This window comes from Priapulus caudatus, unplaced genomic scaffold (genome assembly GCF_000485595.1).
Source record: "Priapulus caudatus unplaced genomic scaffold, Priapulus_caudatus-5.0.1 Scaffold13, whole genome shotgun sequence".
Taxonomy (NCBI): domain Eukaryota; kingdom Metazoa; phylum Priapulida; class Priapulimorpha; order Priapulimorphida; family Priapulidae; genus Priapulus; species Priapulus caudatus.
Genome location: NW_014577074.1, coordinates 746,446 through 767,323, shown reverse-complemented (window position 1 = coordinate 767,323; position 20,878 = coordinate 746,446). Strand labels below are relative to the sequence as shown.

General features: G+C 44.9%; 1 protein-coding gene across 5 annotated transcripts in view; it reads left to right on the top strand.

The window, feature by feature from the left end:
• The window catches only part of LOC106808346 (diacylglycerol kinase theta-like), a 95,552-nt gene that overhangs the window by 56,230 nt on the left and 18,444 nt on the right, over nt 1-20,878 (top strand). For 2 of the 5 annotated variants that reach the window (XM_014811053.1, XM_014811070.1), the window contains exons 3-10: nt 9,777-9,879; nt 11,016-11,104; nt 12,287-12,418; nt 13,458-13,614; nt 17,066-17,200; nt 17,687-17,781; nt 19,347-19,419; nt 19,708-19,849. In XM_014811053.1, coding sequence (XP_014666539.1) covers nt 9,777-9,879; nt 11,016-11,104; nt 12,287-12,418; nt 13,458-13,614; nt 17,066-17,200; nt 17,687-17,781; nt 19,347-19,419; nt 19,708-19,849 — 926 coding nt within the window. Of the gene's footprint in view, nt 1-9,776; nt 9,880-11,015; nt 11,105-12,286; nt 12,419-13,457; nt 13,615-17,065; nt 17,201-17,686; nt 17,782-19,346; nt 19,420-19,704; nt 19,850-20,878 lie in introns of all 5 variants that reach the window. The other 3 variants (XM_014811036.1, XM_014811061.1, XM_014811045.1) reach the window with 2 other exon arrangements.

The window sequence follows — 20,878 nt, the reverse complement described above, 5'->3', positions numbered from 1 at the left end:
ACTGCTACTGCTACTGCTACTGCTGCTGCTACTGCTACTGCTACTGCTACTGCTACTGCTACTGCTACTGCTACTGCTACTGCTACTGCTACTGCTACTGCTACTACTACTGCTACTACTACTACTCATACAGCTACTGCTTCTGCTACTCCTACTGCTACTACTATTAGTACTCATACTGCTACTGCTACTACTACTACTCCTACTGCTACTGCTACTCCTACTGCTACTACTATTACTACTGTTGTATCGTAGGGCTGCGGGCTAATTAGGGCTTTGCGACTAATTGTCTAAACTTCTAACCCTAGCAAGTTATTGTTGTTATTGTAATGTAACAACAATACGCGCACCCTAACCCCATAGACCCAGACGGTGATTGGCCGGGGGTCTGATTGAAATGTCGCCGGGTGGTTTTCGGAAACATATATATACACACGGACGAAAGATCAGAAAGTTACCTACCAAGGAGACGTACGTGAGTACGGACTTTCCTATCGAGATGTAGCGGACGAAGTCGAGACACGGGGCCTAGGCTTGGGTGCCTAGGTCGCCGTAGTGTACATATATATTTGCATCGTGTTTTCTAATAAGTCACGAGAAGCCAGTCTTCAAGAGCAAATTCTGTGACTACATCATCTTTACTCGTTGCTACAACCTGCTACCATTTGCTAACTCGACGCTGCTACGATGCCGGAGCGGAGATCAACAACTTTAGAACTCTACGATTCTACGATGCCGGAGCAGCAAAAACAACAAACTATTCCCACTACAATAATTGGTGGAGGATGCAAAGATCTGCATTCGCTACGCTAATCCCCCAGATGAAGAAGAAGAAGAATACGAAGAAGGAGAAGAAGATTCCGCATTCGCTACGTACGCTAGGCTGATCCCCCAGATGATGAAGAAGGAGAGACATACCTCATCATAGCCTCCAGAACCCGGACGAGCAGGTCGCACCGAGCAAGGTCGAGGAGCAGAGGAAGAAGAAATCTACACGGCGACGATAGGGAAAGCTACATCGTAATTTCACTGTATACATAGCCACAAATTCGGAAATAATTTATTAACAGTAAAATAGCTCGCGAATTGCCGAGCAGCGCGCGAATTTTACGTAGTAATAGCTAGCGTGGTATTCGAATTTCATTGTACGGCGTGACGGTGACTCAAAGCGTCGAAAGGAGAGATGTATGATATAGTAATTAAGCCTATGCGATGAGAAAGGCGAGACGCCTAGCCGCTTCTAAAGTATGACCTCGAACGTGGCCAATAGGGTAAGCTGAAATTAGCGACCCTGCCAACATAGGCATACTACGGTACAAACTCACCATAGTGCGTAATGAAGATATTTAATTAAAGGTGACGAACGAGCTAAAACAGCTCCGCCCGGGAATGGGTACGTCCGATTTCGTCACGCGTCGCGTCATTTTTGAGTCACGTAACGGCTGCTAGCCGATACCACGACATAGCGAAACCACGAATTCAAATTTTTAATAAACAAATATTTGGCTATGAATCTGTGTTTACGATATAGCTTAGCCGGTGATATCTGTATTTTATGTTTCGTCGTTTGTTTGTTTTCTTTTGATTAACAGATTTACTAACGTATTGTACGCGGTAAGAGTTATCCTTGTTTGGCCATCCTTCCCTAGCCTTTCCATGCCGATTCGAGTTGAGTTACCGTTGCAGACTGTCGACCCCTTCCTGTGATACGAAAATGAGTGCTCATTTTCACTAGACAGCTGCAGCAATATCCCCCTCAACTCGTCTCAAAACCGGACTTTCCATCCCTTCTCGGACCTCAAGGATTTACCTCACCATCATGACACTGTTTGATGTTGCAGCCTTAGACTAACGTTTTTAACTTTTAATGTTTTTTATGTATAACTGTATTTTCGTGGGGACACGAATTATTTCGAGAGGGAAGGAAGGATTGTTGTATCGTAGGGCTGCAGGCTAATTAGGGCTTTGCGACTAATTGTCTAAACTTGTTATTGTAATGTAACAACAATACACACACCCTAACCCCATAGACCCAGACGGTGATTGGCCGGGGGTCGGATTGAAATGTCGCCGGGTGGTTTTCGGAAACATATAAATAGACACGGACGAAAGATCAGAAAGTTACCTACCCAGAAGACGTACGTGAGTACGGACTTTCCTATCAAGATGTAGCGGACGAAGTCGAGACACGGGGCCTAGGCTTGGGTGCCTAGGTCGCCGTAGTGTATATATATTTGTATCGTGTTTTCTAATAAAGCCAGTCTTCAAGAGCAAATTCTGCGACTACATCATCTTAATTTTACTCATTGCTACAACCTGCTACATTTTGCTAACTCGATGCTGCTACGATGTCGGAGCGGAGATCAACAAACTATTCCCAATACAATACTACTCCTACTGCTACTGCTACTGCTATACTGCTGCTGTTACTGCTATTGCTACTACTGCTGCTGCTGCTGCTGCTGCTGCTGCTGCTGCTGCTGCTGCTGCTGCTGCTACTGCTGCTCTTGCTGCTGCTGCTGCTGCTGCTGCTGCTGCTGGCTGCTGCTGTCTGCTGGCTGCTAAGCTGCTTGCTGCTGCCTGCGCTACTGCTGCTGCTGACTGCTGTGCTGCTGCTGCTCTACTGCTGCTACTGCTGCTGCTGCTGCGCTACTGCTGGCTCTGCGCTACTGCCTACTGTGCTGACTGCTGTACGAGCTACTCCTACTGCTACTGCTATTCATACCACTGCTGCTACTGCTACTGCTACTGCTACTGGCTACTGCTACTGCTACGCTAGTGATTACTGCGACTAGGCGAACTGCTACTGCTAGCTGCTACTGGCTACTTATGCTACTGCTACTGCTACTGGCTACTGACTACTGCTACTGGCTATTACTACTGCCTACTTGCTCTGTGTTTACTACTCCTTACTCTTCCTACTGCTACATACTGGCCTATGACTGGCTGATGTTACTGGCTATTTGCTACTAGCTGGTGCTGCTGCTACTGCTGCTAACTGCTACTGCTATCGCTACTGCTACTGCCACTGCTACTACTAATGCTGCTACGGAGGCTACTCCTACTGCTACTGCTATTCAATACTACTGCTGCCCATGCTACTGCTACTGCTACTGCTACTGCTACTGCAACTGCTAAACTGCCTTACTGCTAGCTGCTACTGCTATACGCTCTGCTACCTGCTAGCCGCTAGCTAGGCTACTGGCTACTGGCTACTGCTATCGGCTACTCTCCTGCTAACTGCTGCCTACTGCCACTGCTGCTGCTGCTGACTACTGCTTGGTGCTGCTGTACTGCTACATCCTGCTACGCTAGCTAATACAGTACTGCTTGCTACTGCTACTGTTGTTGGCTGCTGCTGCTGCTACTGCTGCTGCTACTGCTGCACTACTGATACTGCTGTGCCGCGTTGTTTGATTTGCTTGCTTACTGCTACTGCTGTTGTTGTTGCTGCTGCTGTTGGCTCGTTGTTGTTGTCAGTTGTGTTGTTGTGTTGTTGTTGGCTGCTGCTACTGCTGTTGCCGGGTTGTTGATCTTGGCTTCTACTGCTACTCGGCTGTTGTTGTTGGTGTGTGCTGCTGTTGCTTGTTGGTTGTTGCTGTTGTTGTTGCTGCTGGCTGCTGTAATTTTGTTGCTTGGCTTACTACTGTGCAAACTGCTGTTGTTGCGGTTGTGTTGTTGTTGTTGTTGTTGTTGTTGTTGTGTGTTGTTGCTGGTTGCTGCGCTGTGCTGCTGCTGTTGATGTTGTTGCTTCTTCGCTTCTACTGCTACTTGTGTTGCTGTTGGTTGTCGTTGTTGTCGATGCTGGCGCTTCTGCTGGCTTCTGCTCCTGCTAGCGCTGTTGGCTGTTGTTGTCGTTTGGCGGCTTCTGGCTGGCTACTTGCGACGCTGCGTGATGTAACGGCTCGCGTGTGTCTACAGTAGGTCCTGCGTCGCCTGATATTTTAAGTTCCTGTCAAATAGCTGCCTCTTTATTATTATGGCGGTTTGTTCGCTCTTTGAGATAGCGCACGCGCGTACGCTGATCTCGCTCGGGAGAGCCAGAGTAGCTAGCGCTGGCTATTATAACCACAGCTCTGACCATTTCTTAATGGATCCAGCCGGTTGATTGAGGACTTTCGTCGGCTATAATGAGATCCATATATATTAAACATTTCTCTGCAACGCTCAAGTTGCGCTGACCTCCCGCCGCGGGTGGTGTGGCAGGGCTTCCCGCTTGGGGCATCGTGCCTTCCGCTTCTGACGCAAACAGACAACTGTGTATTTGCTCGACACGTAGTGCCATGATCACCGTCCAGCGCCCGCCACGGCTTAGGGCTGAAGTTCCCAGGATGTGGCGAGTAGTGCCGTACTAGGCGCAGTACGCGGGGGGGGGGGGGTGAGGTTTCATCACACTAGCGGCAATGGCATTAGGGCTTGTGTGAGTGGTGGGTGTCATACCAGGTGCTGCTGTCGCCAGGGTGGGTGGGTGGTGCAATACACTACAGGATGCAGTAGCAGGATTGTGTGGGTGTCCATAGACAGGGCTGCTGTACAGCGGTGGGTGGGTGGGTGCCATAACAGCGACCTGGACAGTAGCAGGGTGGATGGGTGCGATCCAGGCTTGACCGTAGCAGGGTGTGTGGGTTGGGTGCGCATACAGGCTGCAGTTAGCAGGGTGGGTGGGTGGGTGCCATACCGGATGAGTAGCAGGGTGGATTCCATGAACAGGCTGCAGTAGCAGGGTTGTGTGGTGCCATCCACTGGTAGGTGGTCTGGGCCTCAGTCTTAGCAAGGGTTTGGGTGGGTGGGTGCCATCACAGGCTGCAGTAGGCAGGGTTGGTGGTGTGGTGCCATACAGGCTGCAGTAGCTAGGGTGTGTGGGTGCCATACAGGCTGGCAGTAGCAGGGTTGGGTGGGTGGTGCCATACAGGATGCCAGTACAGGGTTGATGGGTGCCATACAGGGCTGCAGTAGCAGGGTTGTGTGGGTGCCATACAGGCTGATGTAGCGAGGGTTGGGTGGGTGGGTGGCCATACAGGATGCAGTAGCAGGGTTTGGATGGTGCCATACAGGCTGCAGTAGCAGGGTTGGATGGGTGCCATACAGGCTGCAGTAGCAGGGTTGTGTGGGTGGGTGCCATACAGGCTGCAGTAGCAGGGTTGTGTGGGTGGGTGCCATACAGGCTGCAGTAGCAGGTTGTGTGAGTGGGTGCCATACAGGCTGCAGTAGGCAGGGTTGTGTGTGTGGTTGCCATAACCTCAGGATGCGTAGCAGGGTTGTGTGGTGGGTGCCATACAGGCTGCAGTAGCAGGGTTGGGTGGGTGGGTGCCATACCAGGCTGCTGTAGCAGGGTTGGTGGGTAGGTGCCATACAGGATGGCAGTAGCAGGGTTATGTGTGTGGGTGCAGTACAGGCTGCGTGCAGGGTTGGTGTGGGTGCCATACAGGCTGGCAGTAGGCAGGGTTGTGTGGTGGGTGCCATACAGGATGCAGTAGCCAGGGTTTGGGGGGTGCGCATACAGGCTGCTGTAGGCAGGGTTGGGTGGGTAGGTGCCATACAGGGCTGGGCAAGTAGCAGGGTTGTGTGTGTGGGTGCCATACACTGCAGTAAGCAGGGTTGTGTGGGTGGTGCCATACAGGATGCAGTAGCAGGGTTGTGTGTGTGGGTGCCTACAGGCTGCAGTGCGAGGGTTGGATGGTGCCATACAGGATGCAGTAGCAGGGTTGTGTGGTGGGTGTCATACAGGCTGCAGTAGCAGGGTTGTGTGGGTGGGTGCCATACAGGCTGCAGTAGCAGGGTTGTGTGGGTGCCATACAGGCTGGTGTAGCAGGGTTGGGTGGGTGGTTGCCATACACTACAGGATGCAGTAGCAGGGTTGTGTGGGTGGGTGTCATACAGGCTGCAGTAGCAGGGTTGTGTGGGTGGGTGTCATACAGGCTGCAGTAGCAGGGTTGTGTGGGTGCCATACAGGCTGCCAGTAGCAGGGTTGTGTGGGTGGGTGCTACAGGCTGCAGTAGCAGGGTTGTGTGGGTGGGTGCCATACAGGCTGCAGTAGCAGGGTTGTGTGGGTGGATGCCATACAGGCTGCAGTAGCAGGTTGTGTGGTGGGTGCCATACAGGCTGCCAGTTACAGGGTTGGTGTGTGGGATGCCATACAGGCTGAGTAGCAGGGTTGTGTGGGGGTGCCATACGGCAGGCTGCAAGTAGCAGGGTTGTGTGGGCTGGGTGCCATACAGGCTGCAGTAGCAGGGTTGTGTGGTGGGTGCCATACAGGCTGCCAGTAGCAGGGTTTGTGTGATGGTGCCATACAGGCTGGCAGTACCGAGTTGTGTGGGTGGGTGCCATACAGGCTGGCAGTAGCAGGGTTGTGTGTGGGTGCCATACAGGCTGCAGTACCAGGGTTGTGTGGATGGGTGCCATACAGGCTGCAGTAGCCAGGGTTGTGTGGGTGGGTGCCATACAGGCTGCAGTACCAGGGTTGTGTGGATGGGTGCCATACAGGCTGCAGTAGCAGGGTTGTGTGGGTGGGTGCCATACAGGCTCGCAGTAGCCGGTTGTGTGGGTGGGTGCCATTACAGGCTGCAGTAGCAGGTGTGTGATGGGCTGCGCATACAGGCTGGCAGTACCAGGGTTGTGTGGGTGGGTGCCATACAGGCTGCGAGTACAGGGTTGTGTGGATGGGTGCCATACAGGCTGCAGTAGCAGGGTTGTGTGGGCGGGTGCCATACAGGCTGCAGTAGCAGGGTCGGGTAGCTGCCATACATGCTGCAGTTACATGGGTAGTGTGAGTGCCATAACGATTGCAGTGGCAATACACTTATTACAGCAGGTTTTGTGAAGATACAGGAGGCGTTAGGCCAACATTGCATTTTTATGGTTCAGAGTAAAAGACTAGCTGGAAGAATGTAACTGGCATAAGTATTAACAGTGGCGGAGATAGCAGTCCACCGGCGCATGCAGTCTCCGTGACTGGTAACTTTTGAGCACGACGGTCCCATTTCAATGTATTTTACTATATGTTACATGGTGCAAGTCAATTGTAGAAATCGGGATTGGATGGGTTTCAGACTTATTCCAGACTGTTATTAATTAGCCTAAATCCTATTAGCTCACTGACACCAATTATGCAACACAAGCCAGTCCGGTCCGATTGACGGCACACACTCGCAACTTAACATATATATATGTATTGCTACAACATGCTAACACATTTTGCTACTCACTAATTAGTAGAACAATTAGTAAAATCTTAAATATTTGATAAGTACGACTTACGTACGAAGGCTACTCACTATTGAGTTACACATTACTGTCCCTTAACCTTGAGCTTGGAGAGAGAAGGGGGATCTGTGGGTGCATGCGTGTGGGAGTGAAAGTGGAAGTGGGAATGGTAGTTAGAGAGATGGCACATGAGAGACGGACAGATATAATATATATTATATATATATGTGTGTAAAGGGGGAGGGAGAGGGCAAGAGAGATCAAAAACGAAAATAAGGAGGACGAAGAAATGAAGAGGGACAGAACTGAATATAAAAAAAGCCGGTTGGGTGATAATGAGCATAACATGCACCACCACACCACCACACAGCCACACCCACACCACCACCACCACCACACCACACACACACCCACTACCACCACCCCACCGACTACACCACCACCAGCTACCACCACCACCACCAGCAGCAGCAGCAGAGTAGCAAGTAGGCACAGCAGTTAGCATCAGTAGCAGCAGCAGCAGCAAGAGCAGCAGTAGCAGCAGCAGCAGCAAGAGCAGCAGTAGTAGCAGCAGCAGCAGCAGCAGCAGCAGCAGTAGCAGCAGCATCACTACTGCCAATAGCCGTAGTAAACTAGGGAGCTGCGGCTCTCATTAAGCAAATATAGGAAGCGCGTGCTGTACTGTGTGCGGACGTCACGCTGCATCCCAGTGCAGAGTGCGATAGCTCATTGTGAACGTGCCATGTCTTCCTTAACACCTCGAAATTGGCAAGTCGGCACCGGCGGTGACGAACCACTCCCTAGCACATCATCGGCTAACGCGATATATAAGCACGAGACGTACCGAGAGCATTTTAGTAGTAGCCGCGTTTGAAAAGATTCCAAATCAAACTAGATTCAATTCAAGAAAAATCAACGCGATTCCAAATCGAAAAGAATCGAGCAGCCTGAAATGAAATGTTATCATTTGCGTTTCGTGCGTTCACCCCTGGCATGGACATCTTTTAAGCAAAACATTTTCCAACTTGACAGATTTTACTCAAAAGCAAAATTATGCGAAATGATGGTGAAATTATTATTATTTTTATCTATTTCGGAAAGAATTTTGCACAGGGGAGAGATAGTGATCCGCTAGGGGACGGCTCTGATTGGCTAATTTTGTCTCTTATTTATTTTATTTATTATTATTTTTGGCTAATTTTGTTTTATTTTAGAATTAGGGATAGGGTTAGGGTTAGAATTATGGTTAGGGTTGGGGTTAGGGTTAGGGTTAACTGATTTCTATATCCACAACTTATTTCTATATTCACTATCTCTCCCCTGAGACCTACTATTTCGGAATTACTGCTGTCGTGTGGTCATGTAAATAGCCAGTGAATTTTGCAAATTCATTGTATTATTATTACAAATAATGTTTTGTTTGCAAATATTTAGTTTCTCGTTTGAGTAAAATGGTAAGCAGTTCTGTAATACACACTGGTTAGCTGACTCTTTCTTGAAACTAACTGGATGTTATAACAGTTCTGTAGAGGTATGGTTTATAGCTGTCTTGATGTACATGCAGTTTCGTAAAAGACGCGACCCTATTATTATTAATGCGACTATTTTTAAATGGTTTGTGTGTGTGTATGTGTACCCGTATACGCATACATTGCTCTTTTTGGTATGTGGCACTGTTATTAAATTTACAGAATAGTATCAGGAGTGAATAATAATAGATTATTATTAGATCTATTATTAGTCATTCCTGATAGTACCAGGAGTCTATTGATAGACTCCTGATAGTATAACAACATAATCTATTTTGGCTTGTGCATCGCTGTGTTATGAAGTCTCAGTGGGTCTTCCTCTGATGGCCAGTATTTCCTGTTTGACAGGTGACACGTAAAATAGTTAGGAAATATTTTAGATGCAATTAAATGCAGAGTTCTATATATATATATGATTCTACGCACCGCGTGAGAACGAGCCTGCTTTTCCACGCAACCAGGCGGCTACTGCCGTAGACACCAGGGACGAGATGCTGTACCCAGCTACATCCAGCCGATCGATGACTGCCATAAAAAATATATGTCATTGAAAGTTTCATATGCCGTTTGTACGTATAGCAAATGCCATAAAATTGACCGACTAGCAGAGTGATTGTTGCAGGCAGCAGCAGCAGCCGTGGTGATGCCTGATGGCTGCGCGTGGGCAAGCAGCGAAAATTAAGCTCATGCAAATCGTTCTGTGCTATTCAGGGTCTGGCTCAACGCACAGCTGAGATGAACTAGGGGCTGTAGCTGCCATGACGTACGGCCGAGTATAGCTGGGGATTGTAACTAGTACCCAGATGTAGGGCTGAGAAGAGGGGTTGTGCCTACTCTGGTGTATAGCTTAAGTAGACTAAGAGGATTGTGATTACCGTAGTGTGTAGCTGAATAGAGGGTTGTGACCACACTGTTTCCTACCTATTTGTTTTCAAAAGGTGTCCCACTCTTACACCCTGTTTTTCTCGTTCTTTTACATATATGGTTGAAAAAAATATTTGTATGACCGTTGGATCTTATTATGTTGTATTATATCTGTTGCAGAACCCGGTTCCACACTGTTGGTCAGAGCCTGGCCACTTCAAACGGAAATTTTGTAATGTCTGTCGGAAACGGCTAGAAGATAGTTGGGCAATAAGATGTGAAAGTAAGTAATTGTTACCGTAGTAATGGTTAAAGTCATGGTTTTTATTAGTCTATAATGTGTAAATGTGGATCGATTCATAAAATCGTTAAATCTTTTTGGGTTAAAATTATATAGGTTTTATATATAAGCAGGGATTGGAAGCCATGTTGTGTGTGCGTGTACGTGCGTGTGTGTGTGCACGCGCGCGTGCATGTGTGTGTACCTAGTTGCTTATGGAAGCCAACGTGTCTGTATTGGCCCGAATATCTGTGGTTAAAAGTCAGTCTTTTATAGCAGTAATATTGTAGCCACTCACACATTACTCGTAGTTAATTGCCATTTATTTCTCTGTACATAATATTTCAATTGACCTTAATGTTGGCCGTGTGATAAAGACACTTTCCTATTCGTTTTGAGTGACGTTCAGTTACTAGGTGATTAAAAGTGGCTCAACCTATTAAGTGGTGCGATGAGCTTTTACCAATTTTCAACCAGGAGTTATAATCAAGATTCAGGGAGTGAAAATGCGACGTGTGTATGAACACGTGTTTATCGAACTCGCTTTAAAAAATACAAGCTATTTCATCATTGCCATTTAAAGAAACAGGTTGAGCAGTGTCACAGAGATGTTTATTGATTGATCATTTACCTGCACTGCTCTTGGTAATCAATCTATGAACTGGAAATACGTGCATATTGGATTGTGTAAAATTGCCTGCATTGTAGATGTATGGAGTGTGTCATAGTCTCACAGATAGACGTGTATACTACACACACAAAGCATGCACGCACGCACGCACTCATGGCTTTGTTCCACTGCACTGTTATCATTGAGTTGTGTCACGGAAAATTTAAAACTTGCAATGATTTTACTCTGGTTTGTAAAGGTTATTCTAATGAAAAGGTTTCTCTGTTGAATGCTGATTGATCACGTGTCAAAGTAAGGTCACCAGACTTCCTAATTTAAAACGTATGAGCTTTCACTGAATTATAATTTGACATATGCTCGTAATAACTATAAAAAGTCGGTCAACGCAATATGATATATTTATGTGAATATATGAACAGCCAATATGATATATTTATGTGAGTGATTTCCTATTAATCAGTTTTAGTGGCACATGTTATAAAGTGTGCAACGTTGCTTGCTTTTTCAGTATGTGAATATTATGCCCACTTAGAATGTCAAGATTTTGTCGTTAGTGACTGCAAAGAGTGTGCGACCTATATTCCAAATAGAGAAATTGTAAGTATTCATAAGTATGTGGTGTGATCTTGTGTTGCACGAACGTTAGATTACCAGTGGTAATAGCCTTGGAGAAATTCGATGCAGTTTTTAAGACACGGAAATGGCGCATTATGATGGGACGTTCCTCGCTATTAACTTGAGGTTCTGAGCACGCCATTAAGATTTACATGCTATTCGACTCAGCTTGACAGAGTGCAGCGTCACCGTTTTAGGGTGGCATCGAAGGGTATCGCGCGTATTGATGTTTGCTCTCGGCGTATCTCGGCGGGAGTGTGTTGCGCACCACCGTTCTCAGTATTGTGGTGTGCCACGCGTGCACGTGTCGACAGTGCCGGGGTCTCCCTCCACATTCCGTCAGGATTAAGTTTGTTGTGAGGAGTAAAATCGGAAGCCTAATTTAGTTGATTGCAGAGTCACTGCGAGACGCTGGATTCCACGTCGTGGGGGTGCAAGCTACTATAAGTGGCTGCGCGGGAGTGGCACACGTGGGGGGGGGCAACCAATGCTGAGCAGTGCACACACAGGTTGACACTCTCGCACCACAATTTGCATAAACTGGCTTAGAAGTGTAAACAAAGCGGAAATTTAAATTAGGCAGTTCTGAGAAAATTTGGAGCTAATATCTCAGTAAACTGTGGCTTTGTCAACAGTGGGGAACTCCGAGTTAGCATTAACCGGCACCTTTGTTTGATCAAACCTGAAATTGTAATGGGTATTTTATTGCTGTCATTGTGACCTTTTGCTGTTAGTTCGATTGGCGAGTGGAGAGTATTGGTGGAGTTGTAAGAAGGGTATTAGTTTTTTTACTGTATGCTCTGTCTCACGTGTCACAGTTTGTCACATTTTAAGTTCAGAGCACCGGTGCGGGCGTTAAATAATGCTTTCCCACCGTGCTCTGTAGGATTTCTCAGAAGAAGCGATTCAAAGGATCCGTTTACTGCAGCGGGTGGCTTGGAACATTAGTGCTAACTGACTGAGGGCTCATATAGGGGGGGAGGGGGGGAGGGGTAGGAGCGAGAAGCCTCCTCTGTACAGTGACACGAGCGAGGAGCACGCTGCTGCTGCGGCGGCGGCGGCGGCGAGCCTTCGAGGTCACGTCGATGGGAGCAGCATCTGGATGCGGCGCACAGAGCTTCTCGTTTTACCGACACTCTCGGACGCCCGTTATTGTCGTTGCAGGCCCAAGTTGTTCAGCTCCATCACTGGAGAGAAGGCAACTTGCCGGCCAATTCCAAATGTTTACTATGTAAAAAGACGTGCTGGTCAGCGGAGTGCCTGGCTGGTATACGCTGCGAGTGGTGTGGAGTAACGGTGAGTAACATTGCTAGCCTGGCCTCACTGCTGGCGCTGCTGCTGTCACAGCCTGTGTCTAGCTGTTATGTTCCTTCACTGTCTGGCACTTCAACCGTGTTCATGTTTTGTCTCCACTATGGCCATTCCTTTCTCTCATTGGCTGAGATTCATCTGTTTAATTGTTTAGAGAGGGTTGTTATTATTGTATGGGCTGCTGTGTGTTGTGACAGCAGTTAGCTTTGCCTGTGAATGTAGCCTAGGCTAGTGTGTATACATATCAGCAGAACCCCTCTGCTCTGACGCATGGCGTTGAAATGCAGAATATCCCAAACATCTCATATACCATTCATTCCACATGTGAACTTTTGAGTACTTGGAATCTGCATAAATGCATTATGCAAGAGTTATGCAAGTTCTCGCTTTTTGTTTTTCTTTGTGCGGGGTAAAGAAAAGCCATTAGCACTGCTGTTGATAGTGTTCTTATCTGTCATTTGGGGTATCTCAAAAGAAAAGAAGCTTTCTGAGTTAATATTTCAGTTAGTGTTATTGTATAAAAAGTTGCTACTTAAAGGAGCCAATAAAATCCTGAGGGGTCAAGGGACAATTTGCTTTATTTGAAAATTTTTAGATCTATATCTTCATTATTGTCATGTATTTATTAAACCAAAATATGCCATTAAGTACAAATAATATATAGGTTTTATATGCTCTTGATGACAACTAACTAACTATTTATATTTGAAGAGTAGCTGACCATTGGTCTTGTGCAAGTTAAATGATACGCAGGTAGCAAAGCTTATACCAATTTTGGCATAAATGGATGAAAAAAATAGTGGACTAAGATGAATAACTATGATTGAAGCACCTTAAACTCAGTTATCTGCATTTCGTGTGTGTACTAAGTTTTTATACTTCTATTAGGCAGCCAGTCTCAGAGTTGTGTTGCTTGGGGGCTCTGGAAGCAATCAAGGTACTTTTCGGAAGCGCTGCGCGGCTGTGTTGTGGAGGAAATGATGGCTTCTTCGTGTGGTCCCATGTTATGTTGATGTGATTGCAGGCACATGCGGTGTGTTACAAGATTCTCCCTCCAGAGTGTAACTTCGGCAGCTTGCAGAACATCATGTTACCGCCCAGTGGCGTGACGATTCCACGGACGGATCTACCTATGGAAACCATCCTTGGTGTCAGCATAAGCAAGCAGAAGGCACTGTCACGTAAGCATAACTAAAGACATAACAAAGCCTTGCAAATTAAAACGAATGAAAAGTTTGCACTTTCACACAAGAAAATATTGTCCACTAGTAGAAATTGGCAGATATGTTGAAATATATGTAAGTGAATCTCCTATTCGCTGTACTATAATATCAGGAGTAGATAATAGGGAATCCCTATTATCTACTCCTGATATTATGTTGGTCATTCCAGTATAGATATCCATTACGGCTTTAGCCCCGCATAAATTGTAGCATAGAAATGTACTGCAAAAGACCTTTAGATCTGTAAAGATGGTCTCTTGCTGATTTATAAAAGCTAATCCATGCGGAAGTGGCAGTGTGGTGCACAATGATTACATCCAGATGGTTGAGGTTTTAACCTGCTTGATGTAGAAGTAGAGCACGTGTGAAAGTGTGAAGATTGAAGTAATGATATCCGTAAACGGAAAATTTAGCTGCAATTTTTTGGTCTATACTTGTGCATTCAGACGATACCACTTCATCACTGCCACGTTAGTTACATTTGTTTTTTGTTTTTTTAATTGACACATTGATTTTGAGATTTCTAATTTATTTGTGATTAGGCCTTGCTAAGTAGTGCATTAGTCGAGTTACACGAAGGGTAGTGCAGTATTCAAGCTATAGTAAGAGCTGGTAGTTACAGTATAGTATTACAGTGGAGATGGGACCAAACAATGATGCCATAGGGAACGTGGTCTATTGGATGGTATGCCACGATGGTATGTATCCCAAATATAGCAGTGGTGGTACAGCATGGGTGAAGCTACTTTGGTGAATACAGTAGCAGCGTGGTCATATCTGTATCGATGGAGAGTATAGATATGGTCATGGTAGCAGTAATACTGCATCGTTTATGGCAGTAGGGGTAAAGTTGTAAAAAATAGTTTACAACAGATCTGGTGCAGCATGTCAAATCAGAAGGTATAGTAATGTAGGTGTAATACAGTAGGGGTTGTGTGGCAAGGTGGTACAGAAGGTATAGTAAATTATGGGTACAGTAGGTATGGCAAAGTAATGGTAATATAATGGGGGTAAGTAAGTTAAGATGCAGTAGTAAAGGCAGTACACAATGTGTAATACAGCAGGAAGCATAGAGTCGTGATTATAGGTCGCCATGAGGACAGCAATACATAATGTGTTTGCATGTGAGTGAACAAAGCAATACACGGTGTGTATGTGTGTGGGTGAGCAAGGTAATACATGGTGTGTATGTGTGTGGGTGAACAAGGCAATACATGGTGTGTATGTGTGTAGGTGAGCCAAGGTAATACAATGGTAGTGTCTGTGTAGTGGTGAAACAAGGCGAAATACATGGTGTGTATGTGTGTTAGGTGAACAGGCAATACATGGTGTGTATGTGTGTATGAAGCAAGGCAATACATGGTGTGTATGTGTGTAGGTGAACGAAAGGCAATACATGGTGTGTATGTGTGTAGGTGAACACTAGGCAAATACATGGTGTGTCCCTGTAATGTGGTGTGAACAAGGCAATACATGGTGTGTATGTGTGTGGGTGAACAAGGCAAATACAATGGTGATTATGTGTGTAGGTGAACAAGGCAATACCATGGTGTGTATGGTGTGTAGTGAACAGGCAAGATACATGGTGCGTAATGTGTGTAGGTTGAACAGGCAATACATGGTGTGTAATGTGTGTAGGCGTGCAACGAAGGCAATACATGGTGTTATGTGTGTGGTGAACGAAGTGCACTACATGTGTGTATGTGTGTGGTGACAAGGCTAATACATGGTGTGTAATCGTGTGTGGCGTGAGGGCTAAGGCAATACATGGTGTGGTATGTTATGTGGGTGAACAAAGGGGCAATACATGGTGTGGTATGGTGTGTGGGTGAGCAAGGCAATACAATGGTGGTGTATGTTTGTGGTGGAACAAAGCAATACAATGGTATGCTGTGTGTGTGGTTGAAAGCAAAGGGCAATACAGTTGGTATGTATGTGTGTAGGTGAAGCAAGGCAATACATGGTGTGTATGTTTGTGGGTGAACAGAGGCAATACATGGTGTGTATGTTTTGTGGGTGACAACAAGGCAATACATGGTGTGTATTTGTGTGTGGGTGAAACAAGGCAATACATGGTGTGTATGTTTGTGGGTCGAAGCAAAGCAATACATGGGTATTGTGTGTGTAGTGGTTGAAGCAAGGCAATAACATGGTGTGTATGTTTTGTGGGTGAACAAGGGTAAAGTACATCGGTGTGTATGTGGTGTGGGTGAACAATGGCAATACATGGTGTGGTATGTTTGTGGGTGAAACAAAGCAATACATGGTAATGTGTGGTGTGTGGTTGAACCAAGGCAATACAAATGGTATGTATGTGTTGGTAGGTGAACAAAGGCAATACATTGGTGTGGTAATGGTTGTGGGTGAAAAAAAGGCAATACATGGTGTGTATGTTTGTGGGTGAACAAGGCAATACAATGGTGGTGTAATGTGTGTAGTGAACAATACATGGTGTGTATGTGTGTAGGTGAACAAGGCAATACATGGTGTGTATGTTTGTGGGTGAACAAGGCAATACATGGTGTGTATGTTTGTGGGTGAACAAGGCAATACATGGTGTGTATGTGTGTGGTTGAACAAGGCAATACATGGTTTGTATTAGTGATGTCACGATCATCGATTATACTCGATCATCGGTTAAACAGTGGCTCGAACCAAGCGCTTGGCAGAGATGCCAACCACTACGATTTATCCGTATTTCATACGAATTTCTATTTCTTTTGCACCACTACGACCAGTTTGTATCAAACTACGAATTTCACTGTGATCGAAAAAAAATTTGTTTTTGTTAGTTATTGTCATTTTTTGTCAATTTATTGACATTTTTGACCCTCAGAAGGCAGGAAATTGCATCTCAGAATAAAAAAAATTTCCGGGGGGCATGCCGGACCCCCCTAGCAAACTCGGGTCATTACGTGACCCTCGAACTACTAATTTGATGGCCAGAAACTACAGATTGCTTCAAATATGTGTTGGCATCTCTGGCTTGGTTATCAAAATCCATAATCGATTTCATCGGAGAAAAAAAAATAAAAAAATAAAAATTCGAAATCAATGTAAAACTTGAACAAAAAAACTTGGAAAAGTGATGAAAATCAGAGATATCATTGCTACTATACAAGTTATCCTTTATTAACATACATGTATTATACACACAGTAGTAAACAGTGCAAAACAAACAGTAAACAGGGCTAAACAAGCACATACATGATGATGCACACACGTACATGCACACGACGTTACGCACACGCAGGCATTCAACACCCCGAGTAACCGATTGTAACCGATCATCGGTTACTTGGGTCCAACCGATGATCGATTACGAAATTACAACCGATTGACAACACTAGTCTGTATGTGTGTAGGTGAGCAAGGCAATACATGGTGTGTATGTGATTGCGTGTTGCAGCAGCTCGCAGCATGTCAGAGGAGTGGTCATCAAGTGGTGACCTGAAGAGTGCCACCCGTGACTATGATGAATACCCAACTATATCCTCGACTGGCAGCACAAAAGACAAGGACAAGGATAAGGATAGAGATGAAGGTTGGTTTCTATACTTATCTACGAGCATGTGGTGGATAGGTGCCGAAGTCTCGGCATCAGATTAGTCCGGGTGAATGCAACAGGAATTGATTACAATGTCCATTGTAAAGTAGAATCATTAATGTATTATTTAGTGTATATTATTTTAATACAATTAGAAGGAAAACCGCTGCGATGGCTTAATTGGTAGAGTGCTCGCCTCGCATGTGGAAGGTCGTGGGTTCGACTCTCGGCCGGGTCATACCAAAGACTTGAAAAATGGTACACACTGGTTCTCTGCTACTCAGCAAAAAAGATAGAGTGTGGAAACGGTGCCAAGAAGAGAGCCTAGTATGCGGCGGCACCCGCCAGTGAGAACTGAGAGAATCTCTTCACTAGCCCACTAGGCCAGTAGCCCAGTAGGGCACAAGAAATGTATTTATTTATACAATTAGGAAGTATATTACGTTGCAGCGTAAGCATTGTCACTTTGTTGCAATTTTTCAGAATTAATAAAGGTGTTTGATGGAGATTCATCGTTGAAGCGACGGCAGTTTAGGACAATAACGGTCATGAAATCAGCGAGTGCTCAACAGATTTTGGTGAGTAATGTGCCTTGGCATGTCACAGCTGGTGTGACTTGCAGGTGTTACCATGTAACACGAGTTGCAGAAATGCACTGATACCTCAAAGTGTATGGTTTGGTGAGGTAGTAGTGCTCTTGGTATGTCATTAACTTGTTATAATCATATAGAAGTGGATATTATTGATGTGAGTGTGAAAATGTCTGAGTAACTAGTAGTTTTGTTTGCTTGCACATTAGCTAGCTGCAGCAGCCATAGATGGCAGCACTGTTTGCTGTTCTAGTAAAATAAAATAAATCATGAATTATTTGGGCAGTACAAACTGCGTATCTGTCGCTAATGTTTCATTCATAAGCTGAATGTTTTTTTAATGTCGCGCAAATTATTTTCTAAATTAACAGATCACAATGCTAGTATTCATCCAGTGCCATCTGATTACAATCTCAGAGCATTGAATATCTGTATGTTTAGGACATGAAAGAGGCTGTATTGTATGCACCTGCACTTTCTCTTCAGGAGTTTATTTTTATTTACAAGGTACCTGTTACACTGATGCTCATCAATTATGTATCATTGACATTCTGCTAATACAATAAATAAGTAATCAATGCAATTAATAATTACATGATGTCAAAGCTGTGCTCCTGCAGTAAAGTAAGGAAAACCTTGTAGATAGGAGTTTTTTAGTGACTGATCTCTGGCCATGCGTTGCGCTGAGCTATATTAGTGTATAATAGAACAGAGTTGTATGTCACCCTGGCCTACACTTTCATTGTAACTGACATTGTTTTGCTATTGGCCTGATGCAGAGGGGCAGTCGTATGAGAATACTGAAGATTAACTGCACATTGCAAGCTTGCAAATACATGCCACTTGGCTGATATTCATCACGAGATGCTGCTGTATTTCTCATGACTAGAAGTTTGCTTTCAGGATAAAGTAGAGAGATTTTGTGTAATGTTCATGAAAAATTATTGACATTGGAAGAGAAGAGTACATGTTACAGCATCACAATGCTAACATGGCTGACACAACAGAACATGAGCCTACTGGTCACTGTAGATGAATGGAGATAATCCATTTGGTGTAGGATTGTGATGTCTGTATAATCAGCAACATTCAAATTGATTTAGTCACACACTGCTCACTTGCCAGACTTAAGCTAAAAATACTGATGAGTTTTCAGGAGGTGTTGTAGTTTTTTTACGAAGAGTGAGAGGAGTCTTGTTGACTTGAAAGGCACTCAATGCTAGAAAATAGCGAAATTCATCACAGAAGTGAGGACAATACAGATATAATCTACACTAATGGCTGATCACAAAGCCATTGATTCAGATGTCTGTTATTTCATTTTATCATTAATCATACCCCTGACACACTGGACACTACTGAATTGCCATACTCTTGTTTATTTTTTTATTTGTTAAACTATTATCTTATTCATATCTTCATTCATGGATTCCGTTGTGCGCTTGTTCGGATGCCTTTTTCATGTTATTCCCAAATTCACGTTTGCGTTCGAACAATGAAAAACAGCAGTGTTTCATCTATGTAGCAGATTAATGGATATGATTATATTGCAGGAGGCTGCACTAAGAACATTCCACATCACAGATGACCCTAGGAAGTACTATGTAACTGAGGTCGTCGACAAAGGTGACTGTCTATTGCCTGTCTATTGTCAGTTTATAAATATGCTATGGCGTATGGTGATTCCAGTATTGGTTTACATCGAGGAAGAACTGTGTCTGTCTTCTGCTTATGTCACAAACTTTGGATTTACGGGATTGTGACAAATGTTAAGCATGCAAATGTGTCTTATTTAACTACGTCCTCTGTAAGTAATGCTTTCACACGTCTCCAGCTCTGTCCACCAAGAGCAAATCTGCGTATGGCTCAAGATGTCTGGATGTCTGATTTCTATTTTATTTTCTTTACCAGCAGAGGGCACTGAGCGTGAGCTAGATGAGCAGACGCCACTCCGCAACTTGCGGCGCCGGGACGCCCGTCGACCTGCCATTTTTCTGCGATATAATGAAAAGGACCCAGACAGAGGTTACATAAAGGTCTATCCTGGTACACTAAGGTAGGTTGCTCGATTTGTTTAATCGTTAGTGATGTCACGATCATCGATTATACTCGATCATCGGTTGAACAGTGCCTCGAACCAAGCGCTTAGTGATGTCACGATCATCGATTATACTCGATCATCGGTTGAACAGTGCCTCGATATATTTTTTTTTTTTTTAATTTGAACAAGAAAACTTGGAAAAGTGATGAGAATCAGTACATGTATTATACACACAGTAGTAAATAGTGCAAAACAAACAGTAAACAGGGCTAAACAAGCACATACATGCACACGACGTTACGCGCACGCAGGAATTCAACACCCCGAGTAACCGACTGTAATCGATCATCGGTTACTTGGGTCCAACCGATGATCGATTACGAAATTACAACCGATTGACAACACTATTAACCGTACCCCGCGGAAGTTATCACTTCCTAAAACTCCCAGTCATTAGGTGCTAGGCCAGAAAAGTAAATGCAGGAGAAATTAAGAAAGGGTAAGGTTTTAGATATGTATTCCCAGCTACAGAACATCTCTTGGAAAATTCTATTGATGTAGTGCCAAAAATGATTTTGTGAATGAATCGCCTGGGTGTAATATTTCACAACATGGGGCAGATGTGTAAAAAGTTCAAAATTCCTCTACATACTGCCCTAGCTAGATACGTTGACTATCTAGATGGCTCACCGAGGTAGAAGCACCCAGAGGTGGAAAAGTTGAGGCAGAAGGGTTGAGAGGTGAGAGGCGAGTAGATGTAAGAATACCTAGATGCAGGATGGTTAAGCCCAGTGCAGATCTGCGATTTTTGGTTGCTCATCGATGCAACCTGCAACCACAAGCGATCGGTCGATGTGTCACCGCGTGTGCGCATACATGCAATTTTGAAGCAATTCTAGAGCAATTTCGGAGCAATTGGGGAATGACGAGTCGCTCAAAATCAAAACAGTTTAATTTCTTGCAACTCGTCACAAGCGACCAGAATCGCTACGGGTTGCAGTTGCACGTTCCCGCAGACGTAGCGATTTCACAGCAATTTTTGCA